This window comes from Patella vulgata, chromosome 2 (genome assembly GCF_932274485.2).
Source record: "Patella vulgata chromosome 2, xgPatVulg1.2, whole genome shotgun sequence".
In the NCBI taxonomy this organism is placed as follows: domain Eukaryota; kingdom Metazoa; phylum Mollusca; class Gastropoda; family Patellidae; genus Patella; species Patella vulgata.
The window spans coordinates 24518742-24541147 of NC_065880.2; the positions used below are offsets into that span (position 1 = coordinate 24518742).

The 22406-nt window shown below is 34.1% G+C and overlaps 1 protein-coding gene across 1 annotated transcript; it reads right to left on the minus strand.

Annotated features, from left to right (window-relative positions):
* Positions 1–5731: 5731 nt before the first annotated feature.
* On the minus strand, positions 5732–22196 carry LOC126810791 (dnaJ homolog subfamily B member 14). Its single transcript, XM_050536068.2, has 9 exons — positions 22038–22196; positions 17370–17538; positions 16791–16936; positions 16129–16260; positions 15871–15930; positions 10991–11067; positions 8071–8180; positions 7594–7757; positions 5732–6651 (listed from the first exon to the last, which is right to left on the minus strand). The coding sequence occupies exons 1-9, from the start codon at positions 22168–22170 to the stop codon at positions 6542–6544; spliced, it is 1101 nt and encodes a 366-aa protein (XP_050392025.1). The 5' UTR covers positions 22171–22196; the 3' UTR covers positions 5732–6541.
* Positions 22197–22406: the final 210 nt, after the last annotated feature.

Below are 22406 nucleotides of genomic sequence, written 5' to 3' on the forward strand. Positions count from 1 at the left end.
TCTCACCAAATTAGAGCCGAAGTTATCGTATCCTAAAGTCTCAACCAATCAAATTGCTTATTTCTTCTTATCCTTAGTGGAAAATGTGCACGATCGAACACTGTCAAGGCATTCACCTAATAAACACCTACACTAAGTTTAAACATTCTACCTCAATCAGGATGAAGTATCTACTTAGCCTAAGCAGAAAAGGTATTGATGTAATGAAACAATACACAAAGTTTTACCACTCTCACTCAATTAGAATCAAAGTTATTGAGCTCCAAAGTCTCGACTGATCAAATTGCTTATCTCTCTGCCTCAATGCCAATATAAATCGATGATACTCATTAATACTTGCTCATTTATCTATTTATAAAATATTGTTATCACTCTCCATAACCTAAGCAGAAAATGCTCATTATCGAACTCAGTCACGGTATTGAAATAATGAAACTATACACTAAGTTTCATCACTCTCTCTTCATTACAACCAAAGTTATCATGTCCCAAGGCATCAATTAATCAAATTGCTTGTCTCAGCTTAGCCTAAGCAGAAAATGCTTATCTTCAAAATCCATTCAATTAATAAAGACCTACACAAAGTATGAACATTCTAGTTCAATTAGATGGAAAGTTATTGCGTCCCAAAAAGTGTGATGGACGGACCCATTTTAATAGTCTTCAAAAGGCAGGGGACAATAATTTGAATCAAGTGTAATATATAAGCTTTGTTCATTTTGAAAGTTTTTGTAACTGAATACTACTGTTAATACAAAATTAAAGGTGTATTCCATTTAGAACTGTTAAAATGAGTCCATCTGTTTGCACATCTTTTGGAACACAATAACTAGTCGAATATCTTGTTTAATGATAATCATTTTCTGCTTATGCTAAGCAGAGATAAGTTTTTTGATTTGTAAGTGCTTTGGAACATGATAACTTTGATTCCGATTGAGCAACAGTGATGAAACTTGGTGTATAGTTTCATTACATCAATACCTTAAAGGGACTATCCCGATTAGAAAAGAGCCTCAAAAATTAAAGTCTGAGTACGTATGAAATTTAAGCACCAAAATATATAGGAATGGTGTATTGACCTTGTCTCAAAATTTCAGCTCAAAATATTGAGTTGTTTGGACGTGAACGTCAAAACTGCTTATCCGGACACGTAACCCTTTTAAGATTTTGGGTCAATTTTTTCGTTGGGTGACCTGATAATCGATTCCCGTTTCTTAAGAGGTCTATACAGTGAATGACCCATGTGCTGTACTTGATAGCGGACGGTAAATTTCACCCACACATTATTTTTATAAACAAAAGGTATGGTTTTATCCAGACACCATATAATACAGTTTGGGACACCGGTCTCCATTTCCAGATGAAGACTGACGGGTTTAAGTTGTTTGCAAACGTATCACAAATATTGAGTTAGTTGCTCGGCTCGTAGGTAGAGGGTTTTAAGGCATTTTAACACAAAATTAAGCGGTTTTATTCTCCAAAAAATTATCGGGATTGGCCCTTTAACTAACTTCTAAAATTAGCATATTCTGCTTAGGTTATGGTAAATGTTTTATAAACAGATAAATGAGCAAGTATTAAAGTAGCTTAGTCTCTAACTCAATATCATCAAAAGTCTTCAACATTGAAAACACGAATTATTTGTCAATTTAAATCAACATTGATGTTGTGATCTTACCGGGAAAAGATGGGCTTCTGATATCCAATATTTAAGACAAAGTAAACATTTTACCATTGGTACACGAATCGTGTACCATAATGCGTTTCAGCTCTATTTGTAACAAGGGACTCCAAGAACGAAGCTAGACATATATGCCAGAGAGAGAGAGAGAGAAATGGGGTTTAACGTCCAATTGACACAAACTAGGTCATTTCGGGACTAACATGGTTTCATTTTTTTTTTTCAATAATTCGCTTGCGCGTAGGGGTCTTTAGCAGTGGGAGGAAACCGGAGGACCCGGAGAAAACCCACGAGGTTGGACAGGCGACCCTACTCCTTGTCACGTACAACTGGGGAATCGAAACCCCGCCAATTGACTCAATGACAGACCGCAAGATACAGCGCGCGCGTGCTAACCATTCGGCCATCAAACCCCCCACTAGACATATGCTACAACACATGTCAATTGGTGACATCACATTCTTATCTGGTGAGCATTCGCAATAAATACTGGAATAACCAGACGCCAGAGATTGCCATTCGATTGAGACTTCTGGCATATTTCGCCGAACATAACAGATTTGAAATTAGATTAAAAACGGAAACGATTGAATGCAAATCAGTTTATATACATTCATATCACATTATTATATTGAGGCAGGCTTGGGTTTTTTTTTTTTCATGGGTAGTCTGCGAGAGCTATTTGATAAGGTAAAGTAAGGCAGTTATTTAATAAAGAGAGAGAAATGGGGTTTAACGCCCACTCGACACAAACTAGGTCATTTCGGGACTAACATATGGTTCAACTTTATTCCATAATTTGCTAATGCGTAGAAGTCAATAGCAGTGGTAGGAAACCAGAGGACCCAGAGAAAACCCACACCACTTGACTCGACGACAGACTTTATAACCACTCATAGACAGACTAGAAAGCCCCCCCCCCCCCCACCTCTCCGGACCAGTTATCCTGCTGGCAAACAGGACAAGCTTTTAGATGATCAGACAGGAATAAAATTGAGGATTACTCACTGACATGTTTACCTATGGAAAGCTCTTAAATTATGTAACTCTGAATCAGTTGTTTTTAGCTGCCTGCAGCAATTTGAAGTTTAAAATTGTATTTTCAACATATGAGAACTTCACTACTAAGTTGTTGGAATTTGGCATCGAAAATGACAGTCCATCAGGTCTGTTGGGGAATCTTAACTTGACCCCCGTTTTTTCTCTTTTTGCAAAATCACAGGTTTTTGAACTGACCTCAGAGTGCAGAAACCTTCCAGTCAAGCTGAAAACAGTCACTCGGTCATTATCTCAAAGAGAACATCATAATTTGTTTGATATGGACAAATGACAGATAAGTTTGAAGTCCCAATTGGATAATAAATATAGTCTTCGGCTATCAGAAATAAACAAAAGTAGGCAGACAGACCAATGAACAACATACGATATAAAGGACAAATTGTAATAATATACAGGGTTTTTTTCTTCTAAAAAGTCATCAATAATGAAACTGGATTTCCACCATATGCAAATTACAATGATTATAACAATAAAATCAAAAGAATTTCTATTAGTTATCTGGGTGAACAGAGATTTTAATTAGATTTAAATTTCAGAATAATAATAAACAATTAAATAGCTACTAATCCGTGGGATTAACATAATTTGATTGATTCATTTATCATCTGTACACAAAACACAAAATTTCATTTAAAAATATAGCCTCTACAAATCCAATTGCACTCAATAAAATTCCACATGAGATTGTTATAGTTAAATTTTGTAGATTTAATGTGGGATGAATAGAACATGAGTCATCTTTTGAAAGTAATAAGTTATTTATTTCTTTAATTAAAAAAAAATCAACATCACAATCCAAAAGTTTGAAAGTACAGGTACACATAAAACAATATAATATAATGATTAAAATGAATACAGGAAATATTATTCTAACCTAGCATCTTTACCCTCAAATCTATTGAGCTGCAATTCCAGATATTCTTTCAACATTATTTCCAAGGAAACATTCTATTAACTGCAAATGGTTTATTTGATTTCATAACAAATTTATGTACAGACCAAATTCTACCAAGATCAATCACCATGTGTGAGAGAGAGAGAGAGAGAAATTGGGTTTAACGGCCACTCGACACAAACTAGGTCATTTCGGGACTAATGCATGGTTCAATTTTATTTTAATAATTCGCTTGCTCGTAGGGATCTTTAACAGTGGGAGGAAACCGGAGGACCTGGGAAAAACCCACGAGGTTGGACAGGCGACCCTACTCCTTGTCACATACAACCGGGGAATCGAAACCCCGCCAGTTGACTCAATGACAGACCGTATGATACAGCACGCGCGTGCTAACCATTCGCCCCCCCCCCCCCCCAATCACCATGTGACTGACCATAACTGAAACATTTGTTTACATCACAATTCTTCTCCTATTTCTGGGACTAGCAGAACTATTACATGACACAATTCTCTCTCACTTGATTGTAATTACATAAATTTTAACCATTCTGCACAAACAAGAATTGAGCACCCCGCTTATATACAACCATGGTCCTCATCACTGATTCTTGTGGATTTTCTATTATCTGAAAATTTCTTCAACTTTTATCATCCATATGCTTAAAGCATGTAACATGCAGATTAATAGTTCTATGCTATTTAATTTTCTGTGCATACTAAGAAATTGATATCTTATAAAAAGTTGTATCATTACACATGTTTTTTTTACAAAATTCCAAGACACTTTTTCAAAATTCATTTATTTTACTTAAACTAGCAGAGGTAGTACAGGAACTGAAAAAGACTGGCTTACTTGAGAATGTGTTAGCACAATTTCTTAACCAAAATTTTAATTTAAATATTCAATGCTTTTATTGTACAACAATAGAAATATTTCATCTACCAATGAAATCTTATGTAACTTATGAATATAATGGCTAAGCAAATGAAATGTAAATAACTTAAACTGCGGATGAATAAGATATACAAAATTCCACATCTAGAGCTTACACTCGTACATTATGCTCATTATCACATCTGTGGGTCTCTTCCAATGTTCCCTCTAACTTTTAGTACAGTATGCGCAAAAATCTTATGGTATGCAAATTTTATTTCTGTTACAATAGTATGTGCGCAAAATTTTTGTACAAATGTCAACTTGAAACTGTTTCAACATAAATTTGGCACAGCCTATCTCTCATGCCTAATAAAACTGTATTGGCATTTAGTGTGGCTTATACAAACAAGTAAGACTGCATTAAGCAGCAATGTATTAAGAACATGAGATTTATTCTATACATTAAACTACTCTGTTCTGTGCATTTAAAACATCAATGAGGTTTCTTGTTTTCATGTCTAAATAATTGACAACAACATTGCCATCAGGTTGTTTTTATTATCAAAGTTGCTGTAAATGGTTAAATAAAAACCTGTTCAATTACACAGCTAGTTGACAAACTAAGTTCATGTGAAAATCTTAGGTATCTAACAGATCACTTTCAATGAATTACTGCATTTTTTGAGCGATAACATTTGAGCTCACATTACTTTCCTTTGTTCGCTTGTAGAAAAATGTGTGCGCATGTGCATGCACAAAGCTTATAAGAAAACAGTGGTCACTTCATTATTCTTTTAAAATCTCTTAAATTATTTACATAATAAAGGATACAAAGTGACATGTTTAATGAAAACAGTCCTCATAAATTTCATTAACATCTCATTCATTAGACTCCCTCAATCATACAATTGTTATGCAGAAAAGAATTTCTAATATCCTAAGAACTCTTTTCTAAAGCTCAATCAAACCTTCCCTTTTTTAAAAACATTCCTATATTTTCTTGATTCCTATACATTTGTAAAAAGTACAAATGAAATATTGTTTTGATACAAATATTTCATCATTTTGAAGTATGTATTTTTCACAAAAACTGCCCCTTTTATGCAAAGAAATCAGAAAAGGAGATCTTGAGTTTTGGAAAAGAGCTTTACATATTCTACAATGTACATACTTGTCAACCTTTCAAAGAACCCTATACAGACAAATAGGCAAGTTGAAAAACTGAATAAAATATTTATTCATTTAACACAATGATCTATAATTATAAAATGAATCTGTTATAAAATAAATAACAACAGAATGATAAATACATGGCAGTTAGCCTACAATTAAATATACAATATATACTCCTTCCTTATCACACACACACACCAATTATATTATTATATTATAAAATTTCAGAGATCGTTTTTACAAGTACATACATATTGACAACTTACAACACAAATATAAGACTCTGGAAATACATTCAATCAAAACTTTCATTCATTCATACATTTTAAATCTTTTTCTCCACATGAATAGTTTTCCTAATTAATTACAGAAAATGTACAAAATATTTTTTTCCACCAATTATTCAAATGCACAATTCACCTAATTTCAACAAAACAGACAGTGCAGGCGGTATTAAAACAATTAGTGTGCACTGTCATCTTTACAATTAAATGTATTATAATTTTCTTAAAAATTGTGTTTTACTATTTACAAAATTGCTTTATGCTAGCCATGATAAGTGTGAGGTTTCTTCTAAAACATACAAGACCCTCATGTAGATTTTTTTCCAGGAATGGTTTTTGTTTTCTAAGCCGGTTCTTCATTTGAGTGTTGGTGAACTCACACTTGAACAAGTTTTCTCACACATAATCAGAGGCTTGACTTTGTATTATAATAAACACAATAGTAACTTGGATGATGTCCATCTTGATAACTAAGTTTATGTAATTGTTCAAGGTCACATCAGTTGATACAGTAATCTGGCTATTTCATAAACAAGATAAATATTTACATTATTTACAAGTCATCTTTAAAATCAGGAATACATACTTTGTAACTGATCACAGTTAGGTGTTTTGAGTTCTTGTGCCCGTTGATATAATTTGGGATCTCCCGAACTTCTTGCTGTCCATAACATATTTTCTTCTGCAAAAAAATAAAAACATTTGAGCATTTACAACAGTAACAGGAGGGGGCAGAGTGTTGGATTACGATCCACTTAACACAAACTAAGTCAGAAAAGTATTTATCGGTTGGTTATTTCCAATAATAGTATGGTAATTTTGGTATACATGGAAAGTAGAGATATCCAATCTTACTAGAAAAATACTGGATTCCCTGAAAAACACTCATGGAGCGTATACAGGACAGAAATGTAAGGGTTCCCCTAATCAACAGCCCGACGATTAGGAATTTCTGCACGCGTGATGTCAAAGGTCACACGCGAACATTGAGCGCTTGATGTACAAGTTGATAAACTTTATGAAGAGTTAGACGTACAACACTTTCTCAGATAAAAATGGCGGAAAAAGGAGCGGGTAGTGGATAATCCTAGAATTTAATTAGGATTCGATATTTGTAATAAATAGTAAGCGACTAAAGACAACATCGTCTTACGTATGCAATGAATTCTCCTCTGACTTGCAAGAGAGGTAAGTCACGTGAAGTAAACATGACCTGGTTTGATCGAATTTTTATAGCAGGACATTCCTTCCCAATAGGAATGTTTGAGAAGGATTTGAAGCAAAGTTATGACAAATTAATTAGTTTGAATATGTTTTTAGTCCATATATACCATTAAATCACCCAGTTTGTACGCGGGAACCCATCTATAACTCTTAAGGAAATGAAATGAAATGGGGTTGCATATCCTACTGTTCTGCACCGACTGGGATAAAACTCTAAAGGAAATCCCACAACAGGTTGTTATAAATTATCATAAATCTCATCAAAGGCATTCATAGCAGAATACGGTTTTACGACCTACTATCCCAGATATCTGCTTATACTCCTTTAATTGTAAAGGTAACCACCAAACAGTGGATTGTGCAATAGTTTTATTAGGTATTCTATTTAACTGTAACTTACTATAACTTCTTTCTCTCCAACAATTTGACCGTAACTGACTTATATATTCTTCTTCTACTTGTCTCTCAATACGTCTTAAATCACCTTTATATTCAGGCCGAAAATCTTCTTTTACAAAATACGGAACTCGTAAATTGTAAGTTTTTCTTTCTACTGAATATTTACTGTAATGAAAATCATAAGTCACAACTATTACAAATATCTTGAAAGAAAGTAAACAGTATTCAGCGTAATACCCAAACTAGAATCTCTTATTATGATAATCCTAACAAGTACCTAAATGTAGCACTCGTATTAAAACAACTACATCAACTTTTTCTTTAAAGTTACTGGTAAAAGAAAATTGTCTGTTTCTCTCTGATTCTTGAAAAGATCAGTTTTAAAAACAACAATAACTTTCTTATGTCTAGATATTTTTATAAAGAATATAATCAGCTATTTCCAAATAGTTAAAATCAATTAAGTTCTATAACTGACCTTGTTCTATGCATACTGAATACTGGATCACTAACAAAGAAACTACTTAATAATGATAGTAATACAAGTAGTAATATAGGTGCCAGTTGTAAGAATAATGTATATCCACTCTGAAAAAAAAAACAAAAACAAAATTGTGTTATTATTTAAGGTCACTGATCTCAACCATCTTATTTGTTTAAAGCTTAATCCAAGCTAAAATGTTCTCTAATTGATTGTTTATCATGTAATATAGAAAACAGTCTAATGTCGACAAGTAGCTTTAAATCATACATTTTAACATATCCAGAGTTACATGTACTAAGAACTTTAACAATCTTGACAAAACATTAATAAAATTGGGATAAAAATTCCACTAAGTGTAAAATCAGGCTTCTGTTCACATAAAATATCTACGACTTAAAGAGAATATTTCCAATAAAGTTCAATTTTGTAAACAGTAAAAATTGATTGTCACATTAACATTAAAGCCACTAATCGCCATTTGAGTAATTTTGAATCACTTGTAAACTACAATATTATTGGTTAAAAAAAAGATCAATTTCATTCGGTAAAGATATGATGAATTGAAAAATTCACAACATTATCTACTCACAACATTTTGTTTTTTTTTCCTTAATTAAATGTCTAACAACCAATTTTAGCATGGATTAAGCATGAAAACTGCAATCTTGTCCAAAAACAAAATGCAAATGGCAATCATTGGCTTTAACATAACTGATACACTAGGTATCCTAATATTTTTGTGAGAATATCATGCATGAAAATCAAGGAAACATCATGCAAATAGTAGTAATATGGGTGAAAATATTGAGAAGATCCATGTTAGTTCAAGTCACAAGACTCCCTAATATAAATCCTACCCGTGTGAGTCCGAGTAGAATTATGTAGATAATGGAGGGAGACTGTGAACTAGCAGGAGTTTTCTTATATTTACGTCTTGATTTATATTTAAACTGTAACAAATAATTTCAGTGCTGTTAGTCACACAAAATCGCACCAATAGCTACCGCATGGAATGCAGGTGATGCTTGGGATCATCATGCTGTTAGTCACACAAAATCATCAATATTTTTAAACAGAGCCTTTGTAGATTTATTCAATTGATTTTTCACATTTCTGGGTCTCGGAATGTTATATACTATTCAAAAAAAGTAGGGGATATTTGATTTTGGGGGCATAATACTAAAATATGCAAATGACTACGAAAAAAGTCACTATAGAACCTAACAGAAGAAACATTTCCAGTTACATGTGACGCCCAAACGCACCAATAGCTACCGCATGGAATGCAGGTGATGCTTGGGATCATCATGGGGGTCCAACCCAAGATTTGCATGACTCTGACTTTGAATGTTACAGTCATTGTGGCATTGAATTCCAGGGTGGAAACATCAGTTTAATTGTTTTAGTGACCAGAAAACAAATTTTGATATGCGTCGGCTTACCCAAAATGAAAGGTTACGTGCCCTTGGCATGCTACAGATCGGCACAACACAGGCGGTTGTGGCGCGGACGATGAATGTTTCTCAGTCTGTCATAAGCAGGCTATGGTCCAGATACCGTGATACACAATCTGTACAGGACAGACCACGCTCAGGTCGACCAAGGGCGACAACTCAAGCCCAGGATCGATTTATCCGTACCTTGGCCTTGAGAAATCGTGTCATCACAGCAAATCAGATCAGCGCTCGTCTTCAAACAGACACTGGTGTGAGAGTGAGTGGCCAGACGATTCGGAATCAACTGCATAGGGGTCACCTTCGCGCCCGACGTCCTCGCGTGATCCCTTGTTTGAGAGATCATCACATTCAGGCAAGACGTCTTTGGTGTAGGGATCGTCAACACTGGGATAATCGACGCTGGAGCAATGTGATGTTTTCAGATGAGTCAAGGTTCACTGTTGATTTTTTGGACAGACATAGGAGGGTGTGGTGTCGTCGAAACGAGCGCTTCCAAGACGTTAACGTCATCAGACATGATCGATTTGGGGGTGGTTCTGTTATGGTGTGGGGAGGCATCACTGTTGCTGGAAGAACAGCTTTACATGTTGTTGCAGGGCGTGTTACAGGCCAGTACTACCGGGACAACATCTTGGCAGTCCATGTTGTGCCGTTCGCACGACGTCATGGCCGCCGTTTCATCTTCCAGGATGACAACGCAAGATGTCACAGGGCCAGGATCGTTACAGGTTTCCTCCAACAACAGAACATCACCACATTACCTTGGCCAGCACTGAGTCCCGACCTCTCCCCCATCGAGCATGTCTGGGACATGCTTGGACAGAGGTTACGTCAACATCAACAACGTCCTGCCAATGTCCAAGAACTTGCTGCTGCGTTGCAACAGGAATGGGACAATCTGGACCAAAATGACCTTAGACGTCTCATTAGGAGTATGCCACGTCGGATCAATGCTTGTTTGGCAAACAGAGGAGGATTTACCCGTTACTGACTTGGTTGTGATGCTGTGGTAACTTTGCTGTTTGACCCCGGGTATCATTTTACCCTTATAATGGTCAGTCTGTGCCTTACTTAGTCTAACGATCATTTGGAATAAATCGATGAATGTGAACTTCATTTCATTTTGTCATTTGTTTCTTCGTCAGTTTCATTAGGTGACTTTAATAACACTTAAAAATCAAATATCCCCTACTTTTTTTGAATAGTATACATTTCAACTACTTACAACAATATCATCAAAAATATTCATTGGGAGGTAATTGAACACATGATTAACATTAGGTTGAAATATGCATGGTTAAGAAGTAGAATCCTATTTCTTGTCCTGTATAGTCAAGGAATCAACTAAAGTTTGCATAGAGAATAGACCTGTAACCCATAGCAACAAGCACCTTTCGAAAGAAAACTAATGATATTTGATCAAATACACGGAATATCCAAACATATTACAAGCTTACTTCAGTTTGATTCTGGTTCTGTTGGTAATAATACGTTCTATGATTATGCGTGTGTCGATGTCTGGAACGTGCTGTAGCTGTAAAAAAAAAAAACATATCTAAAGAAATTGATCATTTCTAACATAAGATATCAGCTGTTTTAGCTATTATTCGGTGTAAGGTATGGGCTACACGACGGTTATATATTTCTATTTTTTATGGTTTTGAAAGAATAAAATGATTTTGAGAGCAGCGGAGTACACTAAGTAAATATTTACTTTTCACATACAAATTGTTTTAATTTAAAATGTGTTGTATCACAAAATCTTGTTTTAAGGTACATAATGAACAAAGATTTTAAAGTACTTTGAGTAGATATTTTTTAACATTTTTGGTGTCAAAATGTCGCTTATTAACTTCTACTTTCGATATAAGGAATGGATTATCAATATCTCTTTTTAGCATGAACTTATAGAATTTCCAAGAAAACTCATCATGTTTTGGCATTTCCATGGATACTAGACAAACCACAGAATATAGCCCAAAAGTGTCCCTTAGATGTTTTGGACTTGCATTTAGCATTCTTCACATGCTGAATAATGATGAATAATACATGTAAGGCCGCGGTTAATTGTTTGTTTCTCATGACCCGCCCGCATGTCCGTTTTCATCCATAATAATCTGCACTTCCATAATTATTTGGTCAAATTTAGTGAGGTCCAAAATTTGTCTGTTAAAACTATATTTGTTTGCCTTTAAATATGAACAATGAATTGACGCATTAAAATCCACTATTTATCGATGAACATGACACCGTAGGTGATAAGTAAAATAGGCTAGAACGTGAAAATATATACGGAGTCCATCCGCAAAACGGAAGTGATAAAGCCGTATCATACACTACAGTGCTGGAGTTTGGGACTATAATCGCCGAACACCGCGGAAAAACACTCCATTTCACGGTGGAATCTTGGAGAATCGCTAGCGAAACGGCAGCTAGCCAAATCACCGCAAAATAGGGTGTTTCGCGGTGAATTATGGTGTTTCGCGGTGAAACACGGCGAATCGCTTGAGTGCCGATATCATCCCGATGTAAGCATGTTGACGAAAAATGTAATTTATTTAAGTTGAATACAAGATATGTAAACCGTTGGCGAGGCAGCTACGGTCGTATTTCTAACACACTGTACATGTATAACGTGGTGCCACAATGTACGTGTATGCAAACAATGAATAACTTCATTACTCGCAGCTTCAGTTAATCTAAATCAACCATTCATAAATCACAGTGCCATACATGTAAATCACTCTGCAATGCGGTTAACAGTACGTCACGTGGTCAGAAACGCGCGAAAACATGAGATGTTGGGTTCGACACGGGGACTATATATTCTTACGCTGTGTTACTTGGCGAAAAGTATTTAGCAAATCTTGACTGTCACCGGTATATGATAATAATGTATTATGACATATTAAAATAATATGGGTGGGAGGGGGTACACTGCGAAAGTCACAAAAGTGACAAATAGAACTTGCAACGGGAGTCGAAAGCGCTTTCAAATCAGACATAAGAAGCTAGTACTTACCGCAAAAATGAAATGAACGCGACACAAGTCTCCGATGTCAGAGAATATTAGTAAAGTATAACCGCTATCAAATCCACGCAAAAATCCAAGGCACTCATTTTATTTTAGAAAAGAATAACTGTAGGCTCGATAGAAGAGCCTATTCTTCATGAACCCCAAACCAATGGTAACTGTCAACTTGTATGTTGTTATTCTCGTGCAGATTTGTTTGAATAACAGAAATGTCCCGCGTATCAAGATCAAAGAATAAAATGCACGTAGCCACTCTTTGTTGTTTTTATGTGAATTCAATTAATCTAAAAGGGGCTCCGGCACAATTTAAGGAATTATTTTTGAGCCAATATTAACCATCGCCAATTTTTTAAATCATGGGATAAAGTCAATTAACAAACAATACGGGTCTACTTTATTACAAAAACATTGGTGAACTTACCATTTTGTCTAAAATCATAACGCTAATCAACAAACAATACTATTGATCTTTATTACAAAAACATCGGTGAACTATATTGTTTTTGTACATTTTGTATTTATTTGTCTGTAGTATATGTTATACCTGATGAGTCTTTGGCTTAAAGGAATAAAGAATTTGAACTCGAACTAATCGCTGTCGGGATGGCGAGCCAAGCTAGTTGATTATTAGGTAAATAAAACAATATAAACAACCAATGAGTAAAAGTGATCTATTCTAATCAATTAAATAATATACAAGTCAAGTACCGGTATTACCTTAACCGTGGACGGGTTTGCTTGTGGACGGGTTAACGGACACTCAACTTACAAATATTAAATCATCACCGTATTGGTACTGACTGAGGGCACTTCGTGCACGGACTGTTGAATTCTCGTTTAATTTATTGTGTTAATTTCACTATTGTTTAAAATGTAAACAAAATCTTATCTCGAGTACGTAGTACCGTATATCGAGCTAGTCTCGTAAGTAGTAGGCTATGTTAATCCAGACTAAAACGAAAGTCCTTTTATTGTATTAAAAACATTGGCTTCTGGTAGACTCGATTGTCATCTATTATATTTTCTTTACGCGGTCTATTTATAGAACAGTAAAACGATTGTAAATATTGGCGCGATAAAAATTTAATTATAAGTCCAAGCTATATTGTTGATAGAAAATAATAATGATTTACGTGTATCATAGATAATATTAAGTAACAATAGAATGAAAATACTGTTTGTTGTTTTTCGAGTTTTAGGCCATTATTACTTATTTTATGCATATTTTTGGTATGAACATTTTTGGACCAGTAAAATCTCATTCGGTCCAGCAATAGTTGGAATAATACCTGCCTAAATGTCCAGTAAAAAAAATATCATTTCGCATGGACTGCAGGGTACATGTATATGCAGTAGGAAATCAATAAATTGGACGTACAAAAGAATGGAATCATTCAGAAAGTGTACTCAAAATAAGTAAATCATAACGGGGTGAAGACGAGAATTAACACACTCGTGGATATTGTATAAATATATGAGGCGCATGTAATGTACGTATGTGTGTGTGAAATGGCTTTATTCAATATCTGCTCCCACCGAAATGAATTGGGTGACATAAAGTAGATGTATATTGTCACAGCGGATATTATTCGCCGAGTAAAACAGCGTAAGAATATACATGTAGTCCCAATCTTTTAGCGCGTTTCTGACCACGTAACATACCATTAAGCGACCCGCGGAGTGATTTACTGTACGTGCTGTATGAATGATTGATTTAGATTAACCGAAGCTGCGAGTAATGAAGTAATGTGTAAAAGCTCATCGTATATAATTTAAAGTTTGGATTTGATAGCAGCCCCAAATTGACGGATTACATCTAAGTTATAAACGAAGATGAATTGATATGTTTAAAAAATTGTAAGTTGTTCATAGTTTGCATACATTTTGGCCGGCGTTATGTATGTATAAAGTGCGTTGGAGAAAAAATCCTAACCGATACAGAATGCCGGTAAATGTCTTCCCGAGATTACCTTACTCATTTGTTATTCAAACCTGCCTGTACATTATACATGTACACGTTTCCCGGGAGCATTACTATATTACAACTCCTTTAATTTATTATAGACAATATTAGTTCGACCCTAGCTTAAGGTAGGCTCGCGAATTCCTTGCGGGAAGCACGGCAAAACACGATGTATTCTTATCGAAACACAGCGAATTCCTAGAGAAACACGGTGAATTCCTAGCGAATCTTAGAGAAAAATCGCCGCGGAATCAAGCGAAATTTCACCGTGAAATATAAGAGAATTCTGATTTCGGTCCAAAAAATTTAGGAGGAACTGTATCTGTCATCCATATCAAGGAATGGTAGCTACAAGTACAACATTCTCCAAAGACCACATATACTCTATAAGGCACTTGTCATTTGTAATAAAATTCACAGAAAGATATAAATGTCTTAATTCCTGCTAAATTATTTTTTTTACTGACTAGAAATGCTCCCATAACTGCCGCTATAAGATAGCCTTGATCATGAGACACCGACTGGTTGACACTGCTTCACGTCTTTCACGGTATTTTATTAACAACACTATATAAACAGTCTCAAAAGGACACAGAGATACAAATAAATGTAAACAGCTTGATTAAGATAGACAAAATAATAAAAGTATTTATATTATCATGATGCCACGTGCCAATGATGGGTTGAAAGTTGACGACAATTAACATACAGGCTATTGCCTTGGCATTGGTACTATCTCGCCTCACTGCTAGAGAAACGACCATGTGTGTAGTAAATTCTTTGTCTGACCTGTTAAATAATCTAATTAATCTAACTTATTTTGCATTTAAATTTCCAAGGGTATGCTTTTAATTATTTATGTCAGAACAAATCATCAACCAGTTTGGAACAGGTCATTTCGTAACCTGTCAAAGTAGGGAAGGATAAAGAAATGAAATGCCAAGAATGAATGAATTAAAGAACGGTTAACTTAGAAGCATATCACTAATAATTTAAACTTATTTATTATGATCAAGTCTTCCGATGCCCAGCTATATTGTGCAACAGATATTTTAATCTATAAATATTTAATAAATGTGAATAAATCGCGGACACTGGTTACCGATGGGTTTTCAACGACCAAGTAACTGACATTAGTTATTGCTGAAATAGAAACAGCATTAAACTAAAAATATTAAATTTCATCTCGATAATTAATAATTACCGCATGTAGCATGTATATTTCACAAACTCAGGTCATGAGAAACTGACAATTAATTAACCGCGGCCTAATCATTATCAAAACATAATAACATAATTAATTCTTATTGACATTATTTTAATAATAAATCAGTTCTTACCTGAACTGGGAAATCCTCCACCGAAAAACATATTAAACAATTCCTCTGGCGATATATCCCCTGAAATTAAATATGATAATCATTACCTGAATAAGCATGACAAAAACCTAGACAAAAAACTTGCACAAAACTTTCTACTCAATTTATCAATGGAGAGTAGAAATGTCTTCTCAATTAATATTAAGCTAGATATTTAAACTCATTTAAACACATGTGCAGACTAGCAAGGAAATTTCTTAACTTTGGTTGATAACTCACCTTCAAAACCATGAGAATAATCATATTCCTGGGAACGACCTCGACTTGACGATACTTCTTGCTCAGGCCCATATAAATCATATTTACGTCTTTTATCCGGGTCATTTAAAACAGAAAAGGCATTTCCAATAGCTGTAATAGAGAAAGAGGTAAATTTAAAACAAAATTTTCAAATTGAATGGTATTAAAAATATCTGAAAGTTTCCAATTATAATGATGTGAAAAGGGATATAACTTCCCATTTTTCTGCACCAACCAGGCTAATCAAGACAAGCTTTGAAAATAATTTTGCCTGGACAACAGCCGACTATTATTTGAATTCCATGTGTCTGAGGTTCTATTTCGTAGACGCAAATGTGTAGATGGGGTTTTGTTTTGTTGTCCCATCTGAATAACTAGACAATGTTCATGTTCCTTGTTAAGCCTACACTACTGTCAAGGAGAAACCATGCTGGGAACTTTTTCATCCAACGCCAGGATCGAACAAAGACCTCCTGGTTTGTGAGCCAGCACTTTCTAAGTCACACTTACAAATAATAATATCAATAATAAATTACTTGTGAACAGTGTTAGAATATGAAATTCTGATAGTATGGATTTTTACCACCTACCCACAGTTAATGATGTCAATTATCTGACCATTAATAGATAAAATAGTATACCTTTAAATGCTTCTGTGGCACCAGGAGCTTTGTTCTTATCAGGGTGCATCTGTAAGGCCAGTTTTCTATAAGCTTTTTTCAAATCACTTTCATCTGCTTCTTTAGATACAGTTAATATTTCATAATAATCCTTACATTTAGATATTCTGAAAATAACAAAAATAAAAAAAATTCAACAGCAGGCCTTGGAAATAATGATTTAAGTTGTACATTTGTATCTGGGAAAATGTCAGGCAAATTGACATTTTGAATGTGTATTAAAATATTTGAATAAGACAAATCTGCCATACAAAATAACATGGAACCCGAGGGATTGGATCTGAAAAAGGCTGAATTTGTGCTGCCTGACAATGTCTGTCACAGGTGTTCTTTTCCAGGCCTTGTGTAGCAGTACCTTTTTCGAGCGGTCTTAAACATTAGTAGTGGGTATTCACTAAAATCTTAATTTACATATGTTACAGATAATCTACATCTTTCAAAGAACTTGAAGGAGTAATAAATATTCTTGTTACAATACTGTTATGAACCCTTATCTTAAAATCATTATATTAAAATGATTCATTGAATCATAAGGAGCACCTTTTAACAGATATCAACTGTTCATCTGTATAATCTTTTGCTGCATTCTCCTTATTACTCTCACTTTTCTCTTTGCTATGACTGTGTTTACGTTGCCTAACTCCTTCATGTTCTGTTTTAGATTCTGTATTGGCATGTCCATTCATTTCTGTTAAAGATGCTATTAATTCTGAAATATATAATTTTTGTATTTTTAAGACATAACTAAAGTAGCTAAGTCTCTAACTCAATATCATCCAAAATCTTCAACATTGAAAACAAGAATTATTTGTCTAATTAAATCAACATTCATGTTGTGATCTTACCGGAAAAAGATGGGTTTTTGATATTCAATATTTAAGACAAAATAAACATTTTACCATTGGTACACGAATCGTGTACCATAATGCGCTTCAGCCCCAGATGTATCAAGAGACTCGAGGGACGAGGCTAGACACATTGCACCAAATGAAACGGCGTATGTAGACTGGAATAACCAGACGCTAGAAATTTGCACTCGCTTGAGACTGCTGGCTTATTTCGCTGAACATAACTGATTTGAAATTGGAGTAAAAACGGAAACCATTGAATGTAAATCAGTTTATATACATTCATATTACAGTATTATATATATGGGCAATTCCAGCGTTACTCACGTTACATTTAAAGAACCCCACCGATATTGAGATTAAGCCTACAAACAACAATCTACATTGATATGTTAAATATTGTGTATGGGCATCCACCAATGATGGAAGAAAATAATAAGATAGAATTTGAACCAAAATGAAATAAATTTTTTGGGTGACATCTGTTAAACATGGTGTTACTCACGTTACATGAAATGGACACCAAAATTTCGATGTTTTGTTTGCATATAAATATTACCTTTCAGTCTAATCTCTTATTTATAATAAGTATTTATTGCAATAGGTATGGATGTTATTAAGTTATTTCTTTGCAATAAAGTATAAATATATGGAAAGGGTCTGTATTTTTTTAGGAAGAGTGTAGAAAATCTTGTTACTCACGTTACGTTACTCACGTTACATTCAATTTATAAAACCAAAACTAAAGAATACTTAATTAGCGATGACATGTTACATGGTAATAGTAAAAATACATACTTATGTCATTTATTCAATGAACTGTTTATTTGGCAGGTGCACAGTTATCTAAAATTTTAGAAATATAAGCTTGTAAAAATTTTATTTTCAATTTATTACAGTAAATGTCAAGTTCATTTAGAATTATAATAATACAGTGAACTCAGGTTCATAATACATTTAATAATTTATATTTCAACATTTTCAAATCTGTAATGGCCTCTGCTGTTGACAGGTATGGGTTTTTTAAGCTTGCGTAATAATTGTGTTCTTTTATAATATATAACATCTTTTTTCTCTGGCCACTTCCAGTTTTTCCCCGCAGCAACCATCACAGATACCTTTAAATCTGTTCCATTAATTTCTAGTACTTCACCTGGATATAAATCATTTTCATATTCTACTAAAACCCATTCATGTGCAAATACTTCTATAAAGGTTGAAGTTCCCACAGACTTATTCTTAAAGGAGCTGTTTAGTAGATAATCTTTTGTTAAAAGATGAGGCATTGATAAATCATCTTGAACTGTTACACAATGAAATCTACTAATACCAGGAATAGCCTTACATTGTGCAAATATATTTTCCAGACAAAATGAATTATTTATGGCATTGATACAAAATGAAGTCATTTCTAATACATGGACATTAGGTATTTCCCTAGCAGCTTCAACAAATGACTTTGCATTTGTTACAATACATTTTCTTTGTTTAACTTTTTCCCAAACAAACCGCTTCACACTGCCCCCAATACCATCTACTGGGCCTTTTCCATGGGAAGTAGCAAAATAATTCCAGCTTAAGGATATTTCATGTTTTTTTTCAAGTAGTGGAAGACAAGCAAATATATAACGGTTTTTGAACTGGGAAGCAGGTCCATCTGACCAAAAAGAAACAGAAGTTATATTAGAGGGAAGCTCTTGAAGAACTCGGTCTATATATGCAATAACTGTATCTTTGCTGTGAATCAAATTATCAGAAACAATAACTTTAGAATTATTACTACCAGAATAAAAGAGAGCAACTGTAAAAAGAGAAACTTGGTTTTGATTCCAGTGGGCACTTTGAATTTCATCTTGTGCCATGCAAGTATAATTTTCTGAGAAGTCAATTTGTATTGTGGCTTTTGAAGGGTCATACACTTCACAATCATGTAACATGGTTTGTCTCTCATTATTATATGACTTTGATTGTTCTCGTTTGAAAAAACAATGCTCTAAAAACTGAGGCAAGATATCAACAATGTGGTTCACCAGTTCTTCTACACAGCCTTCTTCAATTACTTTTATAATTTTGCTATTATCCAATTTCCAGTAATACCAGGATGCGTCCAGCTGAACTAATGGTTGCAATATATCATTATACTTGATTTTGAATAGTTGACCATCTCTACAATCTTCACAACTGTTGAGCCAACATTCACGTGTGGCTGTTTCACAAACTAATGATTCGGGTAGACTGGAAATATAGGCAGGAACTTCAGGACAAGCATTATGTAAGGAATTTATAGCATTTATAAAGTTCTCATGATATCTACAAAGACACACATTATGGGGCAACTTGTTACTCAGTTGGACATATTTTGGCCGCAATTCAGCAAACTTACTTTTTCCCACTTTTAAAGTAGGATATTCTTCACAAAAAAGAGAATATGTTTCTTTAATAGATGATGTAAGGTGTCTTGTTTGAATCTTAGATTTCACTCCATCACTATCACGTACTATTGTTACATCCTTTCTTCCTGGTGCTTGTCTACTTATATCAGTACGATGATAGAAATCTATTATTGTATTTTTGGCATTAGCAGAGATTGCAGACTTTCTTTGAATTTTTTCATCAGTTGCTGATATACCAGTAATTGATTCTGAATTTCCGGCACATTCTGATAGGAACAGTCTTTTACAAACAGCCTTCCTGCGCCTCGGAGTAGATGGCAGTGTCCGTTTCACTCTTGCTGTAGCCTTTGCATAAGCAAGACTACTACTAAACGCTGCATCAGTTTTACTATTATTTGTGGCTTTTGCTTTCATTCGATGACGATGTTCAGCAACCCTTTTTCTAACCCCCTCCCCCATTGTTTGACGTAATCTGTTCCTTTCAACTTCAGGAAATAACTCTTCTCTGGCCTTTTGTTTAGCCCTCCATTTTCTTACTTCGTTAGCATGTTTACATTTATAATCATCATGTGCTCCACTGTTTCTTTTTCTTTCACGAAAACGTCTTTGTCGTTCTGCATTTGAGAAAGCCATTTCAAAATATAATTTAGGATGTAAACAAACTTTCTTTACCTCTGGGGGGAGCCTCTAGCTATGGAGCAGACGACAATAGTGTGACATCATAAGTCTACCTTGTGAGGTCATAGTAAAATGACATCATAAATATTAGAAACATTGTTTCAAATTTTCAAAAAAATCAATAATTCATTTTTGTAAAAAACATTAATTTAATTCCTTTAATGATATCAATGTAAAATAAATATTCAAACAATTAAATTAAAACCAGATTATAAAAAAATAATAATAACTGAAATATATAAAGGTAATGTGCGTTACTCGCGTCACATATTGCGTTACTCACGTTACATGTTATGATACTGTTACTCACGTTACAAATTTGTAGGTGCCATTATATGGAGAATTAATGACATTTAGTATTGAATCAAATTTTTTTAAGTGCATGGTCATTAGTAGAGATTCTATAGAAAATATGGCTGACATAACCATAATCAAATTTCAAACATCATTTTTTTCCGTTTTTTTGTGTTACTCACGTTACGAGTGCAATGTACTTTGTATAATATACTTTAAAACTGACTCATTTGAATATCAACATTTGTTGTTATTATTTTCCGTAAGGAGAAGATTTATAGTTTCTGATTTCAGAAAAAAATTATTTAAGTTAGTAATTAGGAACTTTTAAATCATAAATATTATATGGCTACAAATCAGTTAATTATAGTACTATATTTGTCAAGGTAAATGATAATGGTGCTATATAAAAAGTTCACTAGAATTTTTACAATTTCTTTACAATTACAAACCCTTAATAATATATGAATCAGACAAACATAAAAAAATGGTTCTAATTGCGGTTTCAATTTTTACTACCCATGTCCATATTTGCATGGAATTGCCCGCGTTGCGACCCACTTTTGTCAATTTCTAGGTCCCAAATGTTAGCGATTTAGCTCCTTTAAATTACCAATTAGTTACCTATACTCATCACCACATGCTCTTCTTTCAATAGGCCTACATAGTACATGCATATGTCCTCTAAAAGACTGATGACAATAGATGCCAAGTTGATGTATCTGTGTATTGACCGACACAGTGAGAGGAAGTAATTTTATAAAACAACTTGGGGTTATGATTTTCTAAATGGATATGAACTTTGTATTATTTATAATCTTCACAGAATGTTATCACAGGGCTTACTTCAAAGACCATTCATCTTATAGGAATGGATACAGTACCGACTTGAAAATCTGACATTCACTGAACGGGAAAAAAAAAAGAATGATGACCGTCGTTCAGGTAATTTTGAGTCCTATAAAAATCATCAAATATTCCCTCTTTTTGCTTACTTTTCGCTTTTTCTGACGGATAAAGTCTATTGGCTTTATTAAGAAACTTTAAAGCTTTATCTTCGTCGCCTACTTCAATACATTTTAAGGCAATCTTCATACACCGTTCGCTTTCATCCTTATTACCCTCCATCTTTATTTTATTCTGTCCTAAGTCAGCTGTTATCTCGTCGATGATTGGCTTACGAATAGTACCACGTAATCAACGGGGAAATAATCCTTCTTATTAACTATTCACAAAAATCATTTTCCCGTTTTTTAACATTTGATAAAATTCCAAGATGTTTTTTTCGTATTGTGAAAAATCGATATTTAAATTTTTGCAGTGGTTTTTTTTGGATTAAAAAAAAAACATGATAGAGAGCAAGA